Below are 24692 nucleotides of genomic sequence, written 5' to 3' on the forward strand. Positions count from 1 at the left end.
TTTTCTCCTTACCATTTTACTAGCAGGTAACTTTGATAACAGAATTTTACGACTACTGCTTGTAAATGGTAATTATCACCTATTTTATTTAAACAGACTGAGTCTTTAAAAAGTGAGTATCAGGACTCTGTAATCCAGATGTACAGGTAGCCTTCTTGCTCTGTTAGGTATGCAAATTTATCCTTAGGTTTGCTTCCGGTTTGTTTCTGCTTACTTTAAATGTTAGGTCTCCCACTTGCTGAGCCGTAAAATCTCCAAGAGCAATGTATTCTCCACTCGTGGCCTCTGGCTGAGATTCACCTTCCTGTTTCTCTTCCTCTTCCTCTTCTGTTTCTTCGTCCTCACCCCCACTTTCTTCACTTTCTTCTTCGTCGTCGTCTTCTTCCTCATCTTCTTCAGCAGAGTCCTCCTCTTCCTCTCTTTCAGCAAGTGCCCCAGTTCTGCAGAAAATAATTGATGAGGATCACTAGAAGTAACGCAGAAGAACAGATCAGGTATAACTTCTACATACAGCAGAACTGGCCCATATCTATAACAGGCAAATTAAAAAAATAAATAAAGGGCAAGTACAACTAACAGTTTTACCATCTAGCGAAGAATACGTGACCTGAGAGTAATGAAGGAGTTAAAATATCTGAGGAATGTATTGACATGGTGGAGCAAGTGCTGGTCTTGAGGCCAGGAGACTTGAATTTAAGTCCTGGATTCATCCATTCAGCAAATGCTGCTTGAGCGTTATTGCACAGTGGTTAGAGCATGGATTCTGAGATGAAGTTCTGGTTCTGTCTCCTCTTCGCTGATTGGTCTTAGGTACATTTCTTTTAGATTCTCCATTTCTCATTGGTGAAGTAGAGATAATAACAGAACCTGCTTCATAAGGTCCTCATGAAGACTAGAGGAGTTACAGACTTGCCAAGTGTTTACAACGGTGTCTGACCACAGCAAGTTCTCAACAAAAGTTGGCAGTGATGATACTCATGACGTCACCTGTCAGTTTCCATGTCAGACACAGTAGAAACAAAGGTAAATCAGACAATCCTCTGTCCTCCAGGAGAACAATGAGGCAATCTAGCAGATGGATACTTACAAGATAGTTCAACAGATACTGCAGTAGAGGTAAACACAGCGTGCTAAGGAAATACACAAGATGGGCACCCAACCAAGACTGCACGGGTGGAGATCAGGAAAGGCTCAGAATTAGGACTTGATGGATGAGCTGAAATTAATCAGGTAAAGGGCGGGGTGGGTAAAGAGGTAGGGAAAAGAGTGGAGGAAGAAGGCTGGAAAAGAGGGAACCTCAGGTAGCTCATGAATGGTAGGAAGAGGTCTGGGAGAAATGAGCAAGAGATGAGGTGGAAAAGAGATGAGCAAAATGCAGCCCATGTGAGCTTTATCTTGAAGGTGCTCCCTAAAAATGAAGGCAGGGAAGGGTGTGATCTGACCTGCTCTGAGAAAGATGATCACGCTCCATGGAGACTGAAAGAAAGGCTAAACACAAAGATGGTTATTAAAAGTGAGGCATGAAATAGTATAAACTAAGGAAGCCTGAAGCTCAGCTTCTCTGTGTATCCGTGCCAAACGGAATCCTGGAGACAGAGTTTTGGGCGAAGTAGAAAAGGACAGGGTTTCCCAGGTGGCACCAGTGGTAAAGAACCCACCCGCTTGCCAGTACAGGAGACATAGGAGACTTGGGTTCAATCCCTGGGTCAGGAAGATCCCTTGGAGGAGGGCATGGCAACCACTCCAGTATTCTTGCCTGGAGAATTCCATGGACAGAGAAGCCTGGTGGGATACAGTTCGTGGGGTCTCAAAGAGTCTGGACAAGACGGACACAATGGACAGGAGAGTGACTAACAATACTTTGAAGCAAATAGACAGTGCTAACCATAAAACTAGCCAAATGACTCTTTTTTATTATGCTAATACAGTAAATTTCAATTACTGATTTTTTCAATGTTAATCTAATCTTGCAGGGACTTGCCTGATGTTCCCAATGCAGGGTGCTGAGGTTTGATCCCAGTTGGGGGAACTATTAATAGATATCACATGCTGCACTAAGAGCACACCACAGGGAAGATCAGAGCTCCCTGAGTGCCGTAATAAGCCCCGGCACAGCCAAATGAGTAAAAGTAAACACTGAATTAACCTTGCATTCTAGAATGAATCCCACTTAGTCGTGATGTGGGCTTCCCTGGTGGCTCAGAGGTTAAAGCGTCTGCCTGCAATGCGGGAGACCAGGGTTCAATCCCTGGGTCGGGAAGATCCCCTGGAGAAGGAAATGGCACCCCACTCCAGTATTCTTGCCTGGGAAATCCCATGGACAGAGAAGCCTGACGGGCTACTGTCCAAGGGGTCACAAAGAGTTGGACACAACTGAGCGACTGACACTTTCACTTTTCATAATGCTCATAAAATGATTTGGAAATGTTTCTTTTTCTAGTCTCTGGAAAGATTTCATAATACTTGTGCTACGTCTTACTCAATCATTGCAGAAGTTTGTGTCAGTGAAACAACCTGAGGATTTATTCTGTGGAAAGGGTTTTAATTATACATTCAACTTCTTTAGTAGACATTTCGGTAGGATTATTAAGATTTTCTATTCATCTTCTGTCAATTTGAGTATATTTTATTTTTCAAGGAACTTATTTCATCTGTATTTTCAAATTTATCGGCATAAAGTTTTTCATAGCATCTTCACAGTATCTTTCAAATTTCTGTCGGCTCTGAGTGGTGAGTTTTCATCCTTGTTTTTTGCTAGTGTTTTCCCTCTTTCTCTTTTCTTGATCAGTCTTGCTAGGAATTTACTCATTTAATTACTTTTTCTAAAGAACTAACTTTTCACTTATTGATTTTATCTACTATATGTCAGTTTATTATCCAGTTTTCTCTCTTATTTTTAGTATTTCCTTATTTCTATTTTCCTTGGGTTTCATTTGCTGTTCTTTTTCTGGCTTCTTCAGTTGGAAACTTTAGTAGATGATTTTCTTTTTTTTTTTTTTTTTTTTTTTTAAATAAAGGCCGGGCCGGGCCGTGACTCAGCCGACCCAGACCTGGGAAGCAGCAGCTCCGCAGACCACGGTGCAGCCGGGCTGCAGCTTCCGCTTTCCGGGGTTTGCAGTGAAGTTCTAGTAGATGATTTTCAACTTTTCTTCTTTTCTAACTGTTGCACTGAGAGCCATGAATTCCCCTCTAAGCGCTGCTCTAGCGGCAGCCCACAACTGCATTTTGATTATCATTCAAAATATTTAGCTGTCCACTGTAATATTTTCTTTGATCTTTAGGTTATATAGAAGTATGTGATTCTTTTTAAATTATCTATTTATTTGGCTGTACTGGGTCTTAGTTTAGGCACATGGAATACTTTGTCATGCTACACAGGACCTTTTGTTGAGGCACATGGGCTCTGGAGCTCAGTAGTTACATATGAAACCTTAGTTCCCTGACCAGGAATTAATCCCACATCCCCTGTGTTGCACGGCAGATTCTTAACCACTGAGCTACCAGGGAAGTCCCAGAAGTATGTGATTTAATTTGCAAACATTTGGAGATTTTTATTTATTTCTCTGTCATTTGAGTTTTTTTTTCTTTAACTGAGATATAATTGACATTCACCATTGTATTAGTTTTGGATTGTCATTGAGTTTTAATGTAATTCCAAGTCACCAAAATTGCTGCATGATTTCAATCCTTTGACATTTGTTGACAATTGCTTTATGGTCCATTATGATTCATTTTGGTTAATGTTGTATATGCACTTGGAAGAGACATGTATTACCTAGTGGGATACAGTGTTCTACAAATACATTTTTAATTAGGGGGTTAAGGTTTGTGGATTATATTGTCAGCTTCCCTGTAGTGCTGGCAATTTTTGCTTTCTATGTTGTAAAGCAGCTATTAGGAACCTACACATTAAGGGTAATTTCTTCCTAGTGAATCGGTCCTTTTATTACTATAAAATGTCTTAATCTATTAAATTAGTTTTGACCTTAAAGTCTATTTCACCTGATATTACTGTACCTGCATCACCTTTGTTTTGGTTAGGGTAAGCATGGAATATCTTTTTCCAATCTTTTACTTGCAACCCATTTATGCTATCTTAAATGGCCCCCAAACACAGTGCTGAAATGCTATGTAGTGGTCCCAAGCAGAAGAAAGCTGTGATGTGCCTAATGGAGAAAATTAGTGTGTTATTATTAGATTTCTTCAGGCATAAATTACAGGGCTGTTCGCTGAGTTCAATATTAATGAATCAATAATATATATTAAATAAGGTATCTTTACACCAAAACACACAAAAAACAAGGACGTATATTACTCAGTTGACAAAAAACATTTTGTTCACTGCTTCATAGGAACCTACCTTCTCCTAGAAGCTACAGGGCAGTATTCACTATTCAGGGTCTGCAGCAATTTTGTGGGGTATAACTACTGCAAATAATGAAAACTGACTGTATATTATCAATTCTCAAATTTACATTTTGCTTTACACAATCAAGTGTTTTTTAAAAAGACATTTAGAGAAGAAAAATAGTCTTTTCTGTTTACCCACATACCAGGGCTTTTCACTCCTTTTTGCCGATCCAAGTTTTCACATGGGATTATTTCCTTCTAGCCTGAAGGACTTCCTATAGCAAATTCCTCAGTTCTTGTCTGACAGATTTCCTCAGCTTTTGTTTGTCTGAAAATGTCTTCATTCCACTTTAATTTCTAAAAGATATTTTTGCTCTACACAGAATTCTGGGTTGACAGATTTTTTTTTCCTTTCAATTCTTTTATGATATCCCTGCATTATCCTCTGACCTGTATTTTTTCCTCACAAGATGTCAACTTTAATTTGAATTGTTTGCCTGTACATGTTTATTCCCCTGGCTGCTTTTATGATTTTCCATTATGTTTACTTTTCAGCAGTTTCACTGACACACCTATGTGTACTTTCTATATATTTATTGTTTGGGGTTGTCTGAGGTTCTTGGATCACTGAATCAATAATTTAAAAAAAATTCTCAACTAAAATTTTATTTACAGATTTCCTGTGCCCCATCCTCTCTCCCCGCGCCTTCTGGAACTTCAGCTGCACATGGGTTGCAGCTTTTGGCCATGTCCTTAACCATTCCTGTGTTCCGTTCTTCCCATTCTTTTTTCCTTTTTGTGCACGAGTTTGAGAGTTTTTCATTGCTCAGTGTTTGGGTTTGCTAATCTTTTCCTCTACTGTATCTAGCTATCTGTCAAACCACCAAGTTAAAAAAAAATTATATACTGTGTTTTTTAGGTTCAGAGTTTCCATGTTGGTCTGTATTAGTTTTCATTTCTCTCCTTAAGATCCTCTCTCATCAACCAATCTGCCTATCTCTCCAACAAATTCCTTAACACACTGAACATAGTTCTTTGATAGTTCTGATGTGCTAATTTTCACATCTAGGTCACCTAGGTTTCCACTGATTATTTTTTCTCTTTATTATAAGACATTTTCTACCTTTTTGAAGCTATATATTGAATCAGACTTAGAAAGCTCTCAGCCATTATTCTATCAGGTATTATATTTTACAGTTGTAGAATGTTCATTTGATTATTTTCTACACTTGAATTCTCTTAAAATATTCTTTTTTCCCCCCATTTCATCCATCTTTTCTTCTATTTTCTTTAACATATTAATCATATTGTTTAAAAATCCTAGTCAGACTACTCTACTACCTAGTTTGGATCTGGGTCTGTTTTTATTGACTGTCACTGCTTAATTATCTATTATTTATTTTCCCCTACTTTTTTTTGCATTTCTAGTCATTATTTTTAATAATTACTGCACATTGTGGACAACATAATTAGAGACTCTGGATTATGCTGTCATCCTTTAATGAGTAGTTAATTTTGTCCTGTTGTCTTTTTCCTGTTAAGGTCTGGTTTTAGGTTTGGTTGGGAAAGATTTCCTTCAGTTTTGTCTGTATTCCATGATCAGTTTTGAATATTAGGGTGTACTCTGTACTCCTCACTCCTACACATGGGTCTTACGTGCTCTCTAGCCAGATGCATGCAACACTCACCAAGGTCTCTCTACTCTAGCTGGGTTGTATAAACCCCTACATTTTTCTAGGATTCTGTGACCTCCAGAATCTTTTAAGCTCTCAGTCTCCCAGCAGGTGCTTTCTGCCAGGCCTTCTGGATTCAAGCTCTGTGTAGCCCAGGAGTCCCCTCAGATTTCTGGAGTTGTCTCTCTGCAAGTCTTTTCCCTCTCCCTACATGTCCCAGGAGCCTCAGCAACTCCAGAACTTTTAAGACCTTTTCTTTTTTTATGGGGATCATTTTTAAAGTTTTTATTGAAACTGTTACAATATTGTTTATGTTTTATGTTTTGGGCCCAAGGCATGTGGGATCTCAGCTTCCTGCACTGGAAGGTAAAGTCTTAACCACTGGACCACTAGGTCCCAGCAACTCCAGAATTTGATCTCTGGAACCCAGAGAGACTGCTGCTTCCTGTCTGGGATCTACCTTCCTGCATTACACACAGCCCGTAAACTATCGCCAGGGAGAGGGTCTGGGTGAATACAGGAGTCACCTCTTGCGTCTCTCTGTATTAAGGATATCAGCACTGCTCAGCGGATGTTCAGTGAGTTCAGACAGCCATTTTGTACATTTTGTCCAGATTCCGCAGCGTTTTTTTGGTAGGAAGGTTAAGTCCAATGCCAGCCACTTAGTCATTCTCAGCACTGGACATCAATGGAAATTCTAGAAACCTTCTAATAATATATTCTTTAGTGTTTTTTCCCACAGAATACAGTGTAAAAGTATGGGAACAGCATTTGAAGAGTCTAAATAGTTGACTTTTCCCTTTTTATCTCCCTATGAATTGAGTTTGTTTATACCGTCAAGTTTTCTTTCCACTTTACAAAGCCTATTACTAACATACACTCCATCAGGAAAAGAATGCATGTTTCTGCTTCCATTTTTAAAAGAATATTTATAAAAGAAGGAAATAAGCAAATAGATAATTCAGATAATTTTGTTTCTACACATTAACCCTGACATTAAAGGCATGACCCTTACTTTCTAACGTCTGTTGATTGAGCTTTTCACATCTCTGTTTTGCTCCCCCAACTAGCTTATGAATTACTTGAGAGATTATGGCTTCTACTGCTTTACATGTCTCCTGGAAGTTCACACTTTCTTCTATATACAATAAGTAACTGTTGACAGATGATACTGTTACAGTTTTATCTATATGCAAATTAATAGAATAAAACATTTAAACTGTTGGTGATATAATATTTGAAAGGAAGAAAGAAAGAAAGGGCTCATACTCAGTGACATTTTCTCTGCTTATGGACACAGCAAGCTCCTGCAGTTGGTGGGTAAGCTTATCCAAAAGATTGTGCTCCTCTTCTTTCTTCTGATAATAATTTCCCACAGGTGCAGGTTCATCAGCCTATGAGAGAATATAAGTCTACTTCACTAAAAAAAAAAAAAAATTCCGTTTTTATTACATTTATTGTAATAGAAAAAAAAAACTTCAATAAGTGATATAAGACAAAGCAAATATCAATATGAGACTATGCCTATCTTAGATAAAGAAGTTTAAAAGAAATGTAGATTATGCTGGAACGTGAATCAAATGGCATAATAAAGTTATGCCTCCAATTATTTTTGTTTTGTTTTGTTGCTAGGTATTGCAGACCCTCTACAGCCAGTAAGGGACAGTTCCAGACGGAGGACTGGCTTTGGAGTTAAAAGGACAGGTGCCAAGTCCAGGCTCAGTCGCCTCCTGGCAGTGAGACACTGGGAAAACTGCTTCACCTTTGCAAGCCCCAGTAGTTAGGTTTTCCAATTTAGGGTCGGTCAGTCTCCTGAATTACAGTGTTTCATCACTGGAGAAATTCGGAAGAGATGCTTAGAAACCACCTGTCTCCAATGCAGTAAAGGAGACTCACTCACAGGCAAGGCGACGACTCCTGCGCAGCTTCCACCCTAAGTGCTGTCTGAGTAGAGGAGACTCACACACTGGCAGGGCGACCACCTCTACACGCCTCCCACCCTACATGTTCTCTGAGTCTCTGGCCCTGAACACTTTGCTCAAGTTCAGGCTCATATTAAAAGAGGAGATCCTGATGGAATTGCCAAGAGAAATTTCTAGTTCCCCCCATTTCTGCAGAGTCACCGATCTCAGAACAGCTGCTGTGATTCAGGAAGCTTCTCTACCTCGTACCCTCTGGGCCAGATAATCTACTTCCCCACAGTGTGATTAAAATGAAAACAAATTTAAACTGTAAAACATAAAACTTACACAATGCAATAATAAAAAGAGCTTCTTCCAAGTTCTTCTGAGTCCTCAGTGCTGGGTGAGTTCATCACAGCTGAACTTTTATCAGTATTTGGGGCCCTGGTTCACACTTCAACACTTATATGAACCCAGGAACCTACCCACTCTAGGGGTAGGAACTCCCACGTAATAAAATATTCAGGTAAAAACAGATATTTTTTTAAAAAATAATGTGATCAACTATAATACTTACTTTTTTTAATTTTTGAAGAGCATTTTTATTTTCATCTATTGCCTGTTTTAACTGGATACATCTAAATTTTCAAAAAGAAAGAAAAATGTTGATTTTTTAATTGTCATAACCAAAAAAGCTATTTTATAAAATCATATGTTCAATCTTTAAGCAGGCAAGGAAATTTCTATTGTATGAATGATGTTTAAAAACTCATATGTAAGTGTCTTTCCACTCATTAGCTTGGATGATCCTCAGATAATCAAAACTCAGAAGACAAGTGACTCTGGGCTTCAGTCTCCTAATTCTAAAACAAGGAAAGCACTGGACTTTTAACTGCTTCCATAGCTCTAAAATTCCATAAACCCACGATTCAGCCCAGAAGACAATATGATACGCCTCATCAAAGAAAGAAGAGACAAAAACTATGTGATCATCTCAACAAATGCAGAAAAAGCATTTGATAAAATTCAACATCCATTCATTATAAAAATGTTTACCAAAGCAGGTGTAGAGGGAACACATCTCAACATAATAAAAGCTACTTATGACAAACCCATAGCCAATATAATACTCAACGCTGAAAAGCTGAAAGCCATCCTGCTAAAATCTGGAACAAGACAAGGATGCCCACTCTCACCACTCCAACATAGTACTGGAAGTCCTAGTCATAGCAATCAGGTAATAAAAAGAAATAAAAGGTATTCAACTTGGAAGAGAAGAGTATGCAAATTACATGATACTATATATAGAAAACCCTAAAGACTCCACACAAAAACTACTATAACTGATAAATTCAGCAAAGTAGCAGGATACAAGATTCACAGGCAGAAATTGGTTGCATTTCTTTATCCTAAAAATGAAATATCAGAAAGTAAAAATAATAATTCCTTTAAAAATTGCATCAAAAAATAAAATAAAATACTCTGTGTAATCTACAATACAAGTCAACATATCTATGATACAGAAACAGACTCACAGATATAGAAAACAGACTTGTGGCTGACAAGGGATGAGGGGAGGGAAGGACTGGGGGTTTGGCAAACTATTATACATAGGATGGATGAACAATAAGGTTCTACTGTACAGCAGAGAGAGCTGCAGTCAATGCCCAGTGGCAGACTGTAACAGAAAAGAATGTGAAAAAGAGTGTGTGTGTGTGTGTGTGTGTGTGACACTGAGTCACTTTGCTGTGAGAAGAAATGAACACAACAGTGTAAATCAACTATACTTCAATAAAATTAAAAAAATAAAATACTTAGGAATAAATGACTAAGGAGGTGAAAGACATATGCCGAGAACTATAAAACAATGATAAAGGAAACTAAAGATAATTCAGAGAAATGGGAAGATGATCCATGTTCTTGGAGTGTGTACACGCTTGGCTGCTCAGTTATGCCCAACTCTTTGCAACCCCATGGACTGTAGCCTGCCAGGACCCATGAGATTTTTTCAGCAAAAACACCGGAGTGGGTTGCCATTTCTTCTTCCAGGGGACCTTCCTGACCCAAGGATGGAATCTGCGTCTCCTGTGACTCCTGCACTGGCAGGTGGATTCTTTACCACTGAGCCACCTGGAAATTCCAGGTTCTTGAATTGGAAGGATTATTATTATTAAAGTGGCCATACTATCCAAAGCAATCTACAGATTTCATGTAATCCCTATCAAATTACCCATGGTATTTTTCACAGAACTAGAACCAATAATCTTAAAATTTATACAGAATCACAATTGCCAAAGCAACCCTGAGGAAAAAGAACAAAGATAGAGGCATAGCCCTTCCAGATTTCAGACAATAGTACAAAACTACAATAATCAAAACAGCATGGTACTGGCACAAAAACAGGCAGAGATCAGTGCAACAGAATAGAGAACCGAGACATAAACCCACACACCTGAAGTCACTTAACCTTTGACAAAGAAGGCAAGAATATACAATGAAGAAAAGACAGTCTCTTCAGCAAGTGGTGCTGGGAAAGCTGGACAGCACATGTAAATCAATGAAGTTGGAACTCACCCTCACACCAAACACAGACATAAACTCAAAATGGCTTAAAGACTTAAATATGACACGACACCATAAAACTCCTAGAAAAGAATACAGGCAAAACATTCTCTGACATAAACCATACCAATGTTTTCTTAGGTCAGTCTAATAACACCAAGGCAATAGAAAATAAAAGCGAAAATAAACAAATGGAACCCAATCAAACTTATAAGCTTTTGCACAGCAAAGGAAACCATAAACAAAGTGAAAAGATAACATATGAACTGGGAGAAAATATTTGCAAACAATGCGACCAAAAGGGCTTAATTTCCAAAATATACACACAGCTCACACAACTCAACAACAACAACTGCAACAAAACCACAACCACTCAGTCAAAAACTGGGCAGAAGACATAAGCAGACATTCCTCCAAAAACGACACACAGATCGCCAGCAGGCACGTGAAAAGATGCTCAACATGGCTAATTACTAGAGAAATGCAAATCAAAAATACAATGAGGTATCACCTCACACGGGTCGGAATGGGCATCATCAAAAAGTCTGTAAGAAAACAAACGCGGGAGAGGGTGTGGGGCAAAGGCGGAGCCTCCGACACTGTTGGTAGGAATATACATTGGTGAAGCCACGGAGGAAAACAGTATGGAGGTTCCTCAAAAAAACTAAAAGTAGAGCTGGCCTATTGATCCAGCAATCCTACTCCTGGGTATGCATCTGAAGAGAACTCGAACTCGGAAAGATACACCGCATGCTCACAGCGGCACTGTCTGCAACAGCCAAGACGTGGACACAACCTAAACATCCATTAAAAGGTGACTGGATACAGCAGGTGCGGCACACGCGTGTTAATATAACGAAATACGACTCAGCCGCTCAAAAGAATAAAAGAAGGCCATTTGCAGCAACATGTACGGCCCTGGATTATCACAGTAACTGAGGTAAGTCAGAAAGAGAAAGACAAACACTGCCTGATGTGGTATCACTTACGTGTAAAATCTAAAATATGACACAAATAAACCTCTCTAGGAAACAGAGGCAGAATCACAAACGAAGACAGCAGACTGGCGGCTGCCAAGAGCGGGGAGGGGAGGAGAGGGCGGATTGGGACTGTGGGATTAGCAGACGAAAGCTATTAGATAGCAGATGGATAAACAAGGTCCTATGGTGCAGCACAGGGAACTCTATCCAATATCCTGTGATAAACTATAACGGAAAAGAGTTGAAAAGAATATATATATATTTATAACTGAATCACTGCCTTAGGCCAGAAACTAACACATCATATTAATGAATCAACTGTACTTCAATAAATAAATTATGCATTTCTTGTTGGCTTTAAAACATTTTTATTGCCTTCCCACTTTGATGTTTTACAGCTGAGTAATATTAGACATATTAATTAATCACTGTAAACCTTAATTTTCTCATCTATATTAATGAGTAGCTCACTAACTTTCAGCAACTTTCAGATGTTATTATGAAAGTTAATTAAGAAAAAATTCTTAGAATGCGGACCACACTGTCTGGTATGTACAAAAGTACAAAATAAATGTAAGATACTTCTTTTTAACATTTGTCATCCTCTATTTAACCTTATTCCAATATTTAGGCTTGGTTGACATAGATAACTGTAAGAAATATTCCAAAATACTTTTGAAAAATTTCATTCATTTTTACCTCAATATTATTTCCTATTATTACTGTCTTTTCAGAAATTGTATTAATTTAAAAAATATAGTGCCTCAATTTCTATGCTGTAAATACTGCTCATTGAAATCTAAGTACAGCCTCTACAAAGCTTACATAACTTAGTATACTTTACCTTTGGTACATATCTCTCCTTTTACCTGCTTCTAGAGCTCCTTTCAGTCGACTCTCAAAAAGCAACCCATCGACCTACAATAAATGGAGACTGTCTAAAATATCACATTGTTAAATACCATATAACCTCCAGTTCAGTTCAGTCGCTCAGTTGTGCCCGACTCTTTGCGACCCCATGAATTGCAGCACGCCAGGCCTCCCTGTCCATCACCAGCTCCCGGAGTTCACTCAGACTCACAGCCATCGAGTCAGTGATGCCATCCAGCCATCTCATCCTCTGTCGTCCCCTTCTCCTCCTGCCCCCAATCCCTCCCAGCATCAGAGTCTTTTCCAATGAGTCAACTCTTCACATGAGGTGGCCAAAGTACTGGAGTTTCAGCTTTAGCATCATTCCTTCCAAAGGAATCCCAGGGCTGATCTCCTTCAGAATGGACTGGTTGGATCTCCTTGCAGTCCAAGGGACTCTCAAGAGTCTTCTGAACACCACAGTTCAAAAGCATCAATTCTTCGGCACTCAGCCTTCTTCACAGTCCAACTCTCACATCCATAAATGACCACAGGAAAAACCATAGCATTTACTAGACGGACCTTTGTTGGCAAAGTAATGTCTCTGCTTTTGAATATGCTATCTAGGTTGGTCATAACTTTCCTTCCAAGGAGTAAGCATTTTTTAATTTCATGGCTGCAGTCACCATCTGCAGTGATTTTGGAGCCCAAAAAAATAAAGTCTGACACTGTTTCCACTGTTTCCCCATCTATTTCCCATGAAGTGATGGGACCGTATACCATGATCATCGTTTTCTGAATGTTGAGCTTTAAGCCAACTTTTTCACTCTCCACTTTCACTTTCATCAAGAGGCTTTTTAGTTCCTCTTCACATATAACCTTAGGACATAAAATTGTAATTTTTCCGCAAATATTTTATAATGAACACTTTGAAACACACAGTAAAGCTGAAAGAATCGTACAGTGAACATCCATACACCCACCACCTGGATTCGACCATTAGTATTTTACTATACTTTTTTGATCCATCTATTCATCAACCCATCTAATTTTTTACATATTACAAAGAAAATTACAATCATCAGTATATTTTCCCTTAAACAATACGTCATGGGTATCACTAACTAGACTTCAGTATTTGGTGTGAGTTTTACATACAATGAAATACACATTTCATCTTAAGACTGTATTTGCTAAGTTCTGGCAAGTGACATGTAATCCAAACCCCTACCAACCTACAGAAAATTACTATTACTCCAGAAAGTTCCCAGAATGTACTCTTTTGTGTGATCATTTCACACAGCATGTTTCTGAGATACTTCCATATCAGAAGTATACTTCCATATACACTGCTGTGTGTATCGTCAGTTTATTCTTTCTTATTGCTGAGTAATACTCCCTGTATGAATAAACCAAAAGTTTTTTTCTCTCTTATCCTCATTCTTATATCTTATACTGTGACTTAGCAATTTCCAAATACTACCTGTAACTTTGCCAACATACCCACAAAAGAGGCACATACATCTTTTGGGTTCTATAGATGTGGAAAAGATAAAGTGACTGACAAAAATAAAAATTCTCTACTCTTGCCATTCTGCATCTGTTATTTACACCATTTACACACATAGTGACAGTCAGTCATCACAGGCATAACCCAGACGGGTCCTTCGTAACTTGTCCCATGGACAACAGGGTGGAAGTCTGTGCCATTTTTTGCTTCACGTGTCCTCTGTGGAGGCTTCCCTGGTGGCTCAGACAGTAAAGAATCTGCCTGCCAATGTAGGAGACATGGATTCGATCCCTGGGTTGGGAAGATCCTCTGGAGAAGGAAATGGCAAAACACTCTAGTACTCTTGCCTGGAGAATTCCACGGACAGAGGAGCCTGGTGGGCTACAGTCCATGGGGTCCCGAAAAGTCAGACACAACTGAGCATGAGCAGCAGCACATCCTTTATGGGGTCAGGGAAGAAGGACCCCACAATATCACAGAGCCCTTCCCAGACACACAGGGTATCAAAAGGCTCAGGAGCCAACTGGGTTCCAGCTTCAATAACCCTGGTGATTGTTTTGTTTCATCTTTGTATCAGTAACAATTGTTGTGGCTTCCTTCTACAACTTTTCCTGGTTCTGTTAATATCCCACTAAATTTAAAATTCAATACAATATAAAGCATCTGGCCAAAGCTCAGCTTAAGTCAGTGTCTCATCAGCTTTTATTTTTATTTCCACCAGAAAAGTATTCTATTTTGTTGTACCACTATAATTCCAATAGAGTTCCTTAAGAAATATTTATCCACCCAATCTTTTGCACTTTTTAAATGCAAGTCCAAAACTGGATAAAATATGAACATTCAGTACATCCTTTGTCTGCTGCTGCTGCTGCTAAGTTGCTTCAGTCGTGTCCGACTCTGTGCGACCCCATAGACGGCAGCCCACCAGGCTCCCCTGTCCCTGGGATTCTCAAGGCAAGAACACTGGAGTGGTTTGCCATTTCCTACTCCAATGCATGAAAGTGAAAAGTGAAAGTGAAGTCACGCAGTCATGTCTGACCCTCAGCGACCCCATGGACTGCAGCCCACCAGGCTCCTCCGTCCATGGGATTTTCCAGGCAAGAGTACTGGAGTGGGGTGCCACTGCCTTCTCCGTCTTTTGTCTGCTAAAGATTATAAAATCATTTTATTTAATGGAAATAATACTTGGTAATATTAACAGATCACTTCAGTCGCTCAGTCATGTCTGACTCTTTGGGATCCCATGAACTGCAGCACGCCAGGCCTCCTTGTGCATCACCAACTCCCGGAGTCCACCCAAACCTATGTCCAGCAAGTCGATGATGCCATCCAACCATATCATCCTCTGTCATCCCCTTCTCCTCCTGCTCTCAATCTTTCCCAGCATCAGGGTCTTTTAAATGACTCAGCTCTTCGCATCAGGTAGCCAAAGTATTGGAGATTCAGCTTCAACATCAGTCCTTCCAATGAACACCCGGGACTGATCTCCTTTAGGATGGACTGGTTGGATCTCCTTGCAGTCTAAGGGACTCTCAAGAGTCTTCTCCAACACCACAGTTCAAAAGCATCAATTCTTCGGTGCTCAGCTTTCTTCACAGTCCAACTCTCACATCCATACGTGATCACTGGAAAAACCATAGCCTTGATTAGACAGACCTTTGTTGGCAAAGTAATGTCTATGCTTTTTAATATGCTGTCTAGGTTGGTCATAACTTTCCTTCCAAGGAGTAGGCGTCTTTTAATTTCATGGCTTGCAGTCACCATCTGCAGTGATTTTGGAGCCCAGAAAAATAAAGTCAGCCACTGTTTCCACTGTTCCCCCATCTATCTGCCATGAAGTGATGGGACCGGATGCCATGATCTTAGTTTTCTGAATGTTGAGCTTTAAGCCAACGTTTTCACTCTCCTCTTTCACTTTTATCAAGAGGCTCTTTAGTTCTTCTTCACTGTCTGCCATAAGGGTGGTGTCATCTGCATATCTGAGATTATGGATATTTCTCCCAGAAATCTTGATTCCAGCTTGTGCTTCCTCCTGGAAATGCAATTACACAGCCTAGGAGCATAAATATCTTCTACATCTTGTCAAGGTGCTTTCCAGAAATGCTGTGCCTTATACCCTGGAGCAGTAAAAGTGCCTGTTTCATCACAGCCTCCCCAGTACTCAGCATCAAGATTTTTTAAGTGTTTGTGGTATCTTATTTCCTTTGCAATTGCTCATCTTAGAAGTCAACTTTTCTCATGTTTATGTGACCAGTATTTCTTCTTCAGTTCATGTCCTTTGCTCATTTGTCAGGTCTTAACATTTTTCTTCTGTGTATTCCTGCCACCTCTTCTTAATATCTTCTGCTTCTGTTAGGTCCATACCATTTCTGTCCTTTATTGAGCCCATCTTTGCATGAAATGTTCCTTTGGTATCTCTAATTTTCTTGAAGAGATGTCTAGTCTTTCCCATTCTGTTGTTTTCCTCTATTTCTTTGCATTGATCGCTGAGGAAGGCTTTGATCTTCACGACCAAGATCATCACAATGGTGTGATCACTCAGCTAGAGCCAGACATCCTGGAATGTGAAGTCAAGTGGGCCTTAGAAGGCATCACTACGAACAAAGCTAGTGGAGGTGATGGAATTCCAGTTGAGCTATTTCAAATCCTGGAAGATGATGCTGTGAAACTGCTGCACTCAATATGCCAGCAAATTTGGAAAACTCAGCAGTGGCTGCAGGACTGGAAAAGGTCAGTTTTCATTCCAATCCCAAAGAAAGGCAATGCCAAACAATGTTCAAACTACCGCACAATTGCACTCATCTCACACGCTAGTAAAGTAATGCTCAAAATTCTCCAAGCCAGGCTTCAGCAATACGTGAACCGTGAACTTCCAGATGTTCAAGCTGGTTTTAGAAAAGGCAGAGGAACCAGAGATCAAATTGCCAACATCCGCTGAATCACTGAAAAAGCAAGAGAGTTCCAGAAAAACACCTATGTCTGCTTTATTGACTATGCCAAAGCCTTTGACAGTGTGGGTCACAATAAACTGTGGAAAATTCTGAAAGAGATGGGAATACCAGACCACCTGAATTGCCTCTTGAGAAACCTGTATGCAGGTCAGGAAGCAACAGTTAGAACTGGACATGGAACAACAAACTGGTTCCAAATAGGAAAAGGAGTACGTCAAGGCTGTATATTGTCACCTTGCTTATTTAACTTATATGCAGAGTACATCATGAGAAATGCTGGACTGGAAGAAGCACAAGCTGGAGTCAAGATTGCCAGGAGAAGTATCAATAACCTCAGATATGCAGATGACACCACCCTTATGGCAGAAAGTGAAGAGGAACTAAAAAGCCTCTTGATGAAAGTGAAAGAGGAGAGTGAAAAAGTTGGCTTAAAGCTCAACATTCAGAAAACGAAGATCATGGCATCTGGTCCCATCACTTCATGGGAAATAGTTGGGGAAACAGTGGAAACAGTGTCAGACTTTATTTTGGGGGGCTCCAAAATCACTGCAGATGGTGACTGCAGCCATGAAATTAAAAGACGCTTACTTCTTGGAAGGAAAGTTATGACCAACCTAGATAGCATATTCAAAAGCAGAGACACTACTTTGCCAACAAAGGTCCGTCTAGTCAAGGCTATGGCTTTTCCAGTGGTCATGTATGGATGTGAGAGCTGGTCTATGAAGAAAGCTGAGCGCCAAAGAATTGATGCTTTTGAACTGTGGTGTTGGAGAAGACTCTTGAGAGTCCCTTGGACTGCAAGGAGATCCAACCAGTCCATTCTGAAGGAGATCAGGCCTGGGATTCCTTTGGAAGGAATGATGCTAAAGCTGAAACTCCAGTACTTTGGCCACCTCATGTGAAGAGTTGACTCATTGGAAAAGACTCTGATGCTGGGAGGGATTGGGGGCAGGAGGAGAAGGGGACGACAGAGGATGAGATGGCTGGATGGCATCACTGACTCAATGGACGTGAGTCTGAGTGAACTCCGGGAGCTGGTGATGGACAGGGAGGCCTGGCGTGCTGCGATTCATGGGGTCGCAAAGAGTCGGACTGAACTGAACTGAATATTTTTCTTATATATTATTCCTTGATGCATATTTGGCTTGGCTTCATGGGAAGTAAAAACACCCAAGAGCCTCCACTGGATGAGAGATAAAGGCAAGGAAGCATGGAGAATGGAGGAAAGTGATGTTGAGTGCAGAGATGGTTGGAATTATTATTCGTTTAGATTTGGAGGTGAGATGGGATAGAAAAGTTGTTAGGTTGCAGATGGAGCTGTTAGGTGGGGTGGAGGGAGAGGAGGACAGCACTTAGTCGAGGACCCCATTTTCTAGCTTCCCCAGGGTTGGGTTGAGCGGGTAGAATCAGGGTTTGGTCCCGGGACGTTGCGGGTGGGGGAGGTTACAACTTGGAAAGGTTGCGTTGGGGTTGACTCTCAGAGTTAGGGTGCGCCCCAGAGCTCGCCCGCCACTAGAGCCCAGGTCTCTCACCAGACGGTACCTGTTGCTTCAGCTCCTGATTGCGGCGCTGCAAGGACTGGAGTGGGTCGCGCTGCCGCCTCGCCAGCATCTCCGTCGCCTAGGCGCGGAGAGCACACCGGTCGCCAGGGAAACCATGGCGGCTGCACCGGGACGTGACGCCATCACTACGCGTCCGCCTCGGCGCCCTGCAGCCCGCTGGGAAGCTGATTCTGGAGGAGTGTGGGGTTGGTCCTTTCTTAAGGAAGCGGCTCCTTCAACCCGCAGGGCCGGAGCTCGCTTCTCAGGTTCACTGCCCAGCAAGTCATTTTTTCCTGGCCGGTCCCAAAGGATTAGGGTGGAGGTGGGGTAGAATTTGCCGCTACGTCCGAAACTACAAGTCCCATAATACTCAGTATACCACATTCCTGCAGGGTTGCTCGGAGTCCCCAGTGGCTCAGCGGTAAAGAACACGCCAACGCATATATATGGAATTTAGAAAGATGGTAACAATAACCCTGTGTACGAGACAGCAAAAGAGACACCGATGTATAGAACAGTCTTATGGACTCTGTGGGAGAGGGAGAGGGTGGGGAGATTTGGGAGAATAGCATTGAAACATGTATAATATCATGTGTGAAACGAGTCGCCAGTCCAGGTTCGATGCATGGTACTGGATGCTTGGGGCTGGTGCACTGGGACGACCCAGAGGGAGGGTAGGGGAGGGAGGAGGGAGGAGGGTTCAGGATGGGGAACGCGGGTATACCTGTGGCGGATTCATTTCGATATTTGGCAAAACTAATACAATATTGTAAAGTTTAAAAATAAAATGAAATTGAAAAAACAAAGTAGTAGTAGGAAATAATAAAGATAAAGCAGAAATTAATAAAATATTTTAAAATGCCATTAAAAAAAAAAAAAAAAACGCCGGCAATGCAGAAGCCAGCAGGGTGGGGAAGATCTCCTGGACGAGGGTACGGCAACCCACTCCAGTATTCTTTCCTAGAGAATCCATTGGACAGAGGAGCCTGGCGGGCTACAGTCCATAGGGTCGGAGTCGGTTACGACTGAAGCGACTGAGCCTGCACGCACCAGTTTTGCTAAACTAATCTTGTGTTAGTCGATCAGTCAGTCGCGTCGGACTCTTGCGATCCCATGGCTCCTCTCTGTCCATGAAATTCTCTAAGCAAGAATACCGGAGAGTTGCCATTCCCTTCTCCAGATCTTACCCACCCAGGGATCAAACCCAGGCCTCCTGCATTGCAGGCGGACTCTGTGCTGTCTGAGCCACCAGGGTACTTGAAGCTTCTTAATCTTAAATGAACTGTACAGTTTTCTTACATGGCTTATACGGGATACGTGCTGCTGCATACTCTCACTTCACAAAGGCAGTATTTAATTCTTTGCTATTTGGGATATTGCTGGAGTATCACTTAATTGCAGTTTTTGCATCCTGAGTTCTATGGTCTAGGGATGTTCATTCTACAGGAAGTCTATAAACCGTGATTATGCGCTGCATTTTACATCTCTCAGGGAGGTTGTAATAACATTTCCCCAAGTGGGACTCATTCCTATAAATCCAATTCCCAAACTCTTCCCACTACATGGAAGCTCACTTTTCCCACTACATGGAAGCTCACTTTTTAAAAGGTGAACCACATTGATACAGGTTTACAAGTTAATCCCACAGGCCAAGAGCCATGCTATTTGCGTTCTTTCTTCAACAGAAAAGTGACAAGAACCACCTCACTTAATGTTCACGTTGAACACAGCTCCATGTAACATCAAGCAGTTTTGGATACTGATGGTATCCAACATCCTAATAGTCTTCCCTTTTTTCTAGTCCTCGTCCACCTCCACTCCTACACTAAAAGTAAACTCTACCCCAACTTCTAACTGTAAAAATTTGTCTTCCTTTTGAACGAATAATGGATTCTTTCACTCAACCTGTTTGTGCAATGCATCTGTATCATCATGTAGGTTGTTCCCTCATTGCTCTCTGACATTTCATTGTATGGCATACTCTAGTAGACTCAACTATCCTACTGTTGCTCTGCTTTATTTATAGCTCCTGTCTTTATTTTTAATTAACTTCTTCATGATGGCTCCTGATACTTAAAATTCACTTAAATAGCCAGTTTTTCCATTAAAAATCCAACAACTGAGGTAGTGTTATAAAGTATTTTCAGATGGACTGACAAATCAGTACTTCTAATGATCTTGTAAGAGGTAAGAAAGAAAAAAAACTGCACTAAAAACAATCTGTCATTTAGGAAATCCTTATTTATTTTACGTATATGTCTCTAAATAAATTAGGACAACTTTCTATTTTATAGGGAGCTCCATATTTAAAATGAAAAATTACAGAGTCATTTCTGCTTCTGCTAAGTCGCTTCAGTCGTGTCCGACTCTGTGCGACTCGAGACAGCAGCCCACCAGGCTCCCCCGTCCCTGGGATTCTCCAGGCAAGAACACTGGAGTGGGTTGCCATTTCCTTCTCCAATGCATGAAAGTGGAAAGTGAAGTCGCTCAGTCATGTCCGACTCTTAGCGACCCCATGGACTGCAGCCTACCAGGCTCCTCCATCCATGGGATTTTTCCAGGCAAGAGTACTGGAGTAGGGTGCCATCACCTTCTCCACTTACATCTACAAGGCTCTTGAAAAGCCAGGTCCTTTGAGATGGTACAGTTCTATGTTGGTAAAAATAAACAAATAAACAGCTTATATATGTGTACATGTATGGGGAATGAGGAAGGATGAAAAAAAGTTTATTACTCTTGTTTACCTCCACTGGAAAGATGACAGATTTTATACACTTTTGTACCCTATTCAGAGTGACAAACATTTCCTATGAGTCTCGGATTGGCATCATCACCACCTGTAAGTCTGTTAGAAATGCCTCTTCTCAGGCCTCAGCCCAGAACTACAAGATCAGAATGTGTACTGTAATAATACTCCATGGCTTTATGCACATATTCAAGTTTGAGAAATACCACTTCAGTATTCACCATGCTGTAAGGAATGCGATTACTCAGCTATGTTCTTTTTTAACTTACATTGTTTTACTTGTAACCCTCAGCAGTCACTTTAATGCTAGTCATTGCTTCTCCATTGTTATCCCTTAATGCCCTTATGAAAACCAAGAGTAACAGTGTTACAGTGAACATCGACCTTGTATGGCTTCCTCATAGGAGCTACTGAAAAAGAATTTAACAGCTTTGGGAGAGGCTTGTAGTGGAGAACTAGTCCACTACGAGTCTCTGAAACTGTTAAAATTTTACATTTTTACATCTCTTATGGAGGTTTGTAATAACATTTCCCCACGTGGGGGTCATTCCTATAAATGCAATTCCCAAACTCTTCCCCCTACGCCAATGATCTGAGCTCACTTTTAAAAAGATGAAAAAGAATTTAACAGCTTGAGAGACACTCATAGTGAAGAACTAGTGGCTAACACGGAGAAGGCAATGGCACCCCACTCCAGTACTCTTGCCTGGAAAATCCCATGGATGGAGGAGCCTGGTGGGCTGCAATCCATGGGGTCCCAAAGAGTCAGACATGACTGAAGCAACTTGGCACACAGGGACCTGGTCACTCACTCCTGATTTTTAGACACAGCTGTCCCTTGGTACCATTGGAGGACTGCTTCCAGGAGTTGCCACGGACACCAAAATCTAAGGATGCTCAAGTGGCATAGTTGATCATTGCTGTCCATGTTTCCACATGCATGGACTCAACCAACCATGGATAGTGGTTCACTTACATGTAGATTTATTGAAAAAGAAATCTACATGTAAGTGGATCTCTGCAATTCAAACCCATGTTGTTCAAGGGTCAACTGTATTTGGGATTTATCACTAAGCTCTATTCAATGAGTTTTCTCCTTTACATGTATGTTCTGTTAACGATACAAAAGAAATTTCTGTCAATAAAAATTTATACTTTGTGCTTGGAGTATGCTGTCACCCTCAGAAGCGTAAAGGTCTTACATATATTCCCTAACCTCAGGTATTTTTACACAATTGTTTGGTTTCCAGAATGGCTCCAGCAAATCTGCTGAGCAAAGGGACTGGTAATGGTTCCTAGACCAACTTTGCTTTGCAGTTGTACCAACGAACTAGCACAGATTCCTTAGAAAACAAGGTATGTGATCAAAAACAGTAATTATCAGTTTTGAGGCTCCAGCTCTCTTTATGCAAGGATACTGATACTCCTTTCCCTTTTAATAAAAGGTTCAAATACGTTTACATTTTTTATTTTAAAAATAAAATTGATTCATAAAGTGCAAGGAGAATTATTTCTCTCCAGTTCTCCATATCCATCTTCAGTGAGCTGTTGGAAACATAAAAGAAAAATAAAAATTAGAAATACGTAATGGATAACTTCCAATTATTTTTACTGTTTAGTTAAACCATGACCAACAAGATCTGGTGTTACAGATAAGAAAACTGAGACCCTGAAAGTTTACAGAGCTCTAATGAAAAAGCCAAGACTAGGTTCAAAGCTCCTGACTTACAAGCCACTGTTCTTTCCACTTTCCCAGCCTGCCAAAAAGCTAAGAATTTAGACTGGAGATGACAAAGCATGAATGCAAAGATGTACTATGATGCTATCAAAGATATTTTTAAATATAAACTGATCAGGGAGAGAAAAGGATGGTAAGAACACCTCCACGGTCCGTCTTCTTTCTTTCTATTCTTTCGAGTGTTTTCCATTTTGAAGCTTAATGTTGTCAAGGTGCAATGACTTTGCACGTGGTTAAGGCAGTCCCGTTAAACACGCGCAGGGAACTAAACTATGGAACGAAAGTGTGCGTTACCACGGAAAACAGAACTTTCTCCTCTTTCTGGGGCTCTTGAAACCCTCTTGCCGCAAGATATTGGTCTATCCCCAAAATCTCCCCTTAAAGCGCTGCTATAAATACTGCTCACCAACTCCAAGACAAGCCTGGCACTGCGGGCGCAGGGCGTGAGACGGGCCTAGCTATGGCCGAGGCCCCGCACGGGACAGGGTAGATGCCCTCGAGGTGGTCGCGCGGGAGTCGGCGGGGACCAACAGGGCGGGGATCTCAGGCCAGATCCAGCTTCTTCTGCGTCGCCGCTAGCTTATCTTGCAGCCTCTTCTTCCTCCAGTCCAGATAGCGCCGCCGCAGCCGGTTTGCCTGCCAGCCCACGAGCACTCCGGAGGCGAATGCCACCAGTACAGACAACTGCAGCGTCCTCTCGGACACGTCCGCCATCGCGAACCCAGGGCGTGCAGCGCGGCTACGGCGGGGCGGCGGGGTCAAACGACCCAACGCGTTCAGGGGCGGGGCACATCCTGCGGCGCCTCTCTTGAATCTCGCGGGTTGGTAGAGAATACGCCTGCAATGCAAGAGACCCGAGTTCGATCCCGGGGTCAGCAAGATCCCCTGGAGAAGGAAATGGCAAGTATTCTTGCCTGGGAAAGCCCACTGACAGAGGAGCCTGGTGGGCTACAGTCCATGGAGTCGCAAGAGTCAGACAGAGACATAGCGACTAAACCACCACCACCTGTTGAAGACTTGCTTGGCTCGCCTACATCCCCATCTTTCCCTCCTCAGAGCCCTTACTGCCAATGTTGTTTGGCGTTCATCAGATATTTCCTTGCATTATTACCTAACTTCAGTGGTGCCTCTTTCTAAGCCCATGGGCAGTTCAACCTCTTTATATTTTCTCGAAGCAGTAGAATGTGAACCAAATATGTGACTTTAAATTTTCTGAAAAAAAAAAATTTTTTTTTTAATTTTCCGGTAACTTATTAAAAATGCAAACAGATGAAATTGTTGTTAATAATGTATTTTATTTAGTTTACATTTGTTGCTGCGTCGCTTCAGTCGTGTCCGACTCTGTGCAACCCCATAGACGGCAGACCACCAGGCTCCCCCGTCCCTGGGATTCTCCAGGCAAGAACACTGGAGTGGGTTGCCATTTCCTTCTCCAATGCATGAAAGTGGAAAGTGAAAGTGAAGTCGCTCAGTCGTGTCTGACTCTTAGCGACCCCATGGACTGCAGCCTACCAGGCTCTTCCGTCCATGGGATTTTCCAGGCAAGAGTACTGGAGTGGGGTGCCATTGCCTTCTCCCTTAGTTTACATAGAGGAAGTTATTATGAAGTTTTTAAATTCTTTTTTATATTGAAAGTCTATGAAATCTGGTGTAGATGTTATAATTAACCGAACATCTCAATTTGAACAGTAAATTTTTGGTGCAGATATTTGATCAGTTTCTAGAATATGTAGAAGTTAGTTGAAAAGTTAGATTCATATACCCACATCGTTCCAAATACGTGTAAAAATTTCTGCAATGACTGAGTTGAATATTGGTTTTTATATTAAAATTCATTAAATTGTTTTTATAGATTTATTTTATTTGGCTGCAGCAAGTCTTGCTTGCAGCA

The 24692-nt window shown here is 41.2% G+C and overlaps 2 protein-coding genes across 13 annotated transcripts in view; both read right to left on the reverse strand.

The window, feature by feature from the left end:
• The window catches only part of NPHP1 (nephrocystin 1), a 64573-nt gene extending 46171 nt beyond the window's left edge, over positions 1 to 18402 (reverse strand). For 7 of the 12 annotated variants that reach the window (XR_015137435.1, XR_015137436.1, XR_015137434.1 and 4 more), the window contains exons 1-5: positions 18319 to 18402; positions 12311 to 12384; positions 8502 to 8562; positions 7293 to 7417; positions 215 to 440 (exon numbers count right to left, since the gene is read on the reverse strand). Coding sequence is in view for 8 of the 12 variants with exons in the window: in XM_086328277.1 (XP_086184403.1) it covers positions 215 to 440; positions 7293 to 7417; positions 8502 to 8562; positions 12311 to 12384; positions 18319 to 18387 (555 nt within the window). In the remaining 4 variants the exon portion in view is untranslated. Of the gene's footprint in view, positions 1 to 214; positions 441 to 7292; positions 7418 to 8501; positions 8563 to 12310; positions 12385 to 18308 lie in introns of all 12 variants that reach the window. The other 5 variants (XM_086328281.1, XM_086328279.1, XM_086328280.1 and 2 more) reach the window with 2 other exon arrangements.
• Positions 18403 to 22515: 4113 nt separating this feature from the next.
• MTLN (mitoregulin) lies at positions 22516 to 23524 on the reverse strand. The gene is made up of 2 exons (XM_086328286.1): positions 23208 to 23524; positions 22516 to 22608 (listed from the first exon to the last, which is right to left on the reverse strand). Exon 1 carries the CDS (start codon positions 23513 to 23515, stop codon positions 23345 to 23347), a length of 171 nt encoding a protein of 56 aa, XP_086184412.1. The 5' UTR covers positions 23516 to 23524; the 3' UTR covers positions 22516 to 22608; positions 23208 to 23344.
• Between the last annotated feature and the right edge of the window lie 1168 nt (positions 23525 to 24692).

The sequence above is a fragment of the Bos grunniens genome, chromosome 11 (genome assembly GCF_055505025.1).
Source record: "Bos grunniens cultivar Pamir isolate PY7600 chromosome 11, Bosgru_T2T1.0, whole genome shotgun sequence".
NCBI classification, from domain to species: Eukaryota; Metazoa; Chordata; class Mammalia; order Artiodactyla; family Bovidae; genus Bos; species Bos grunniens.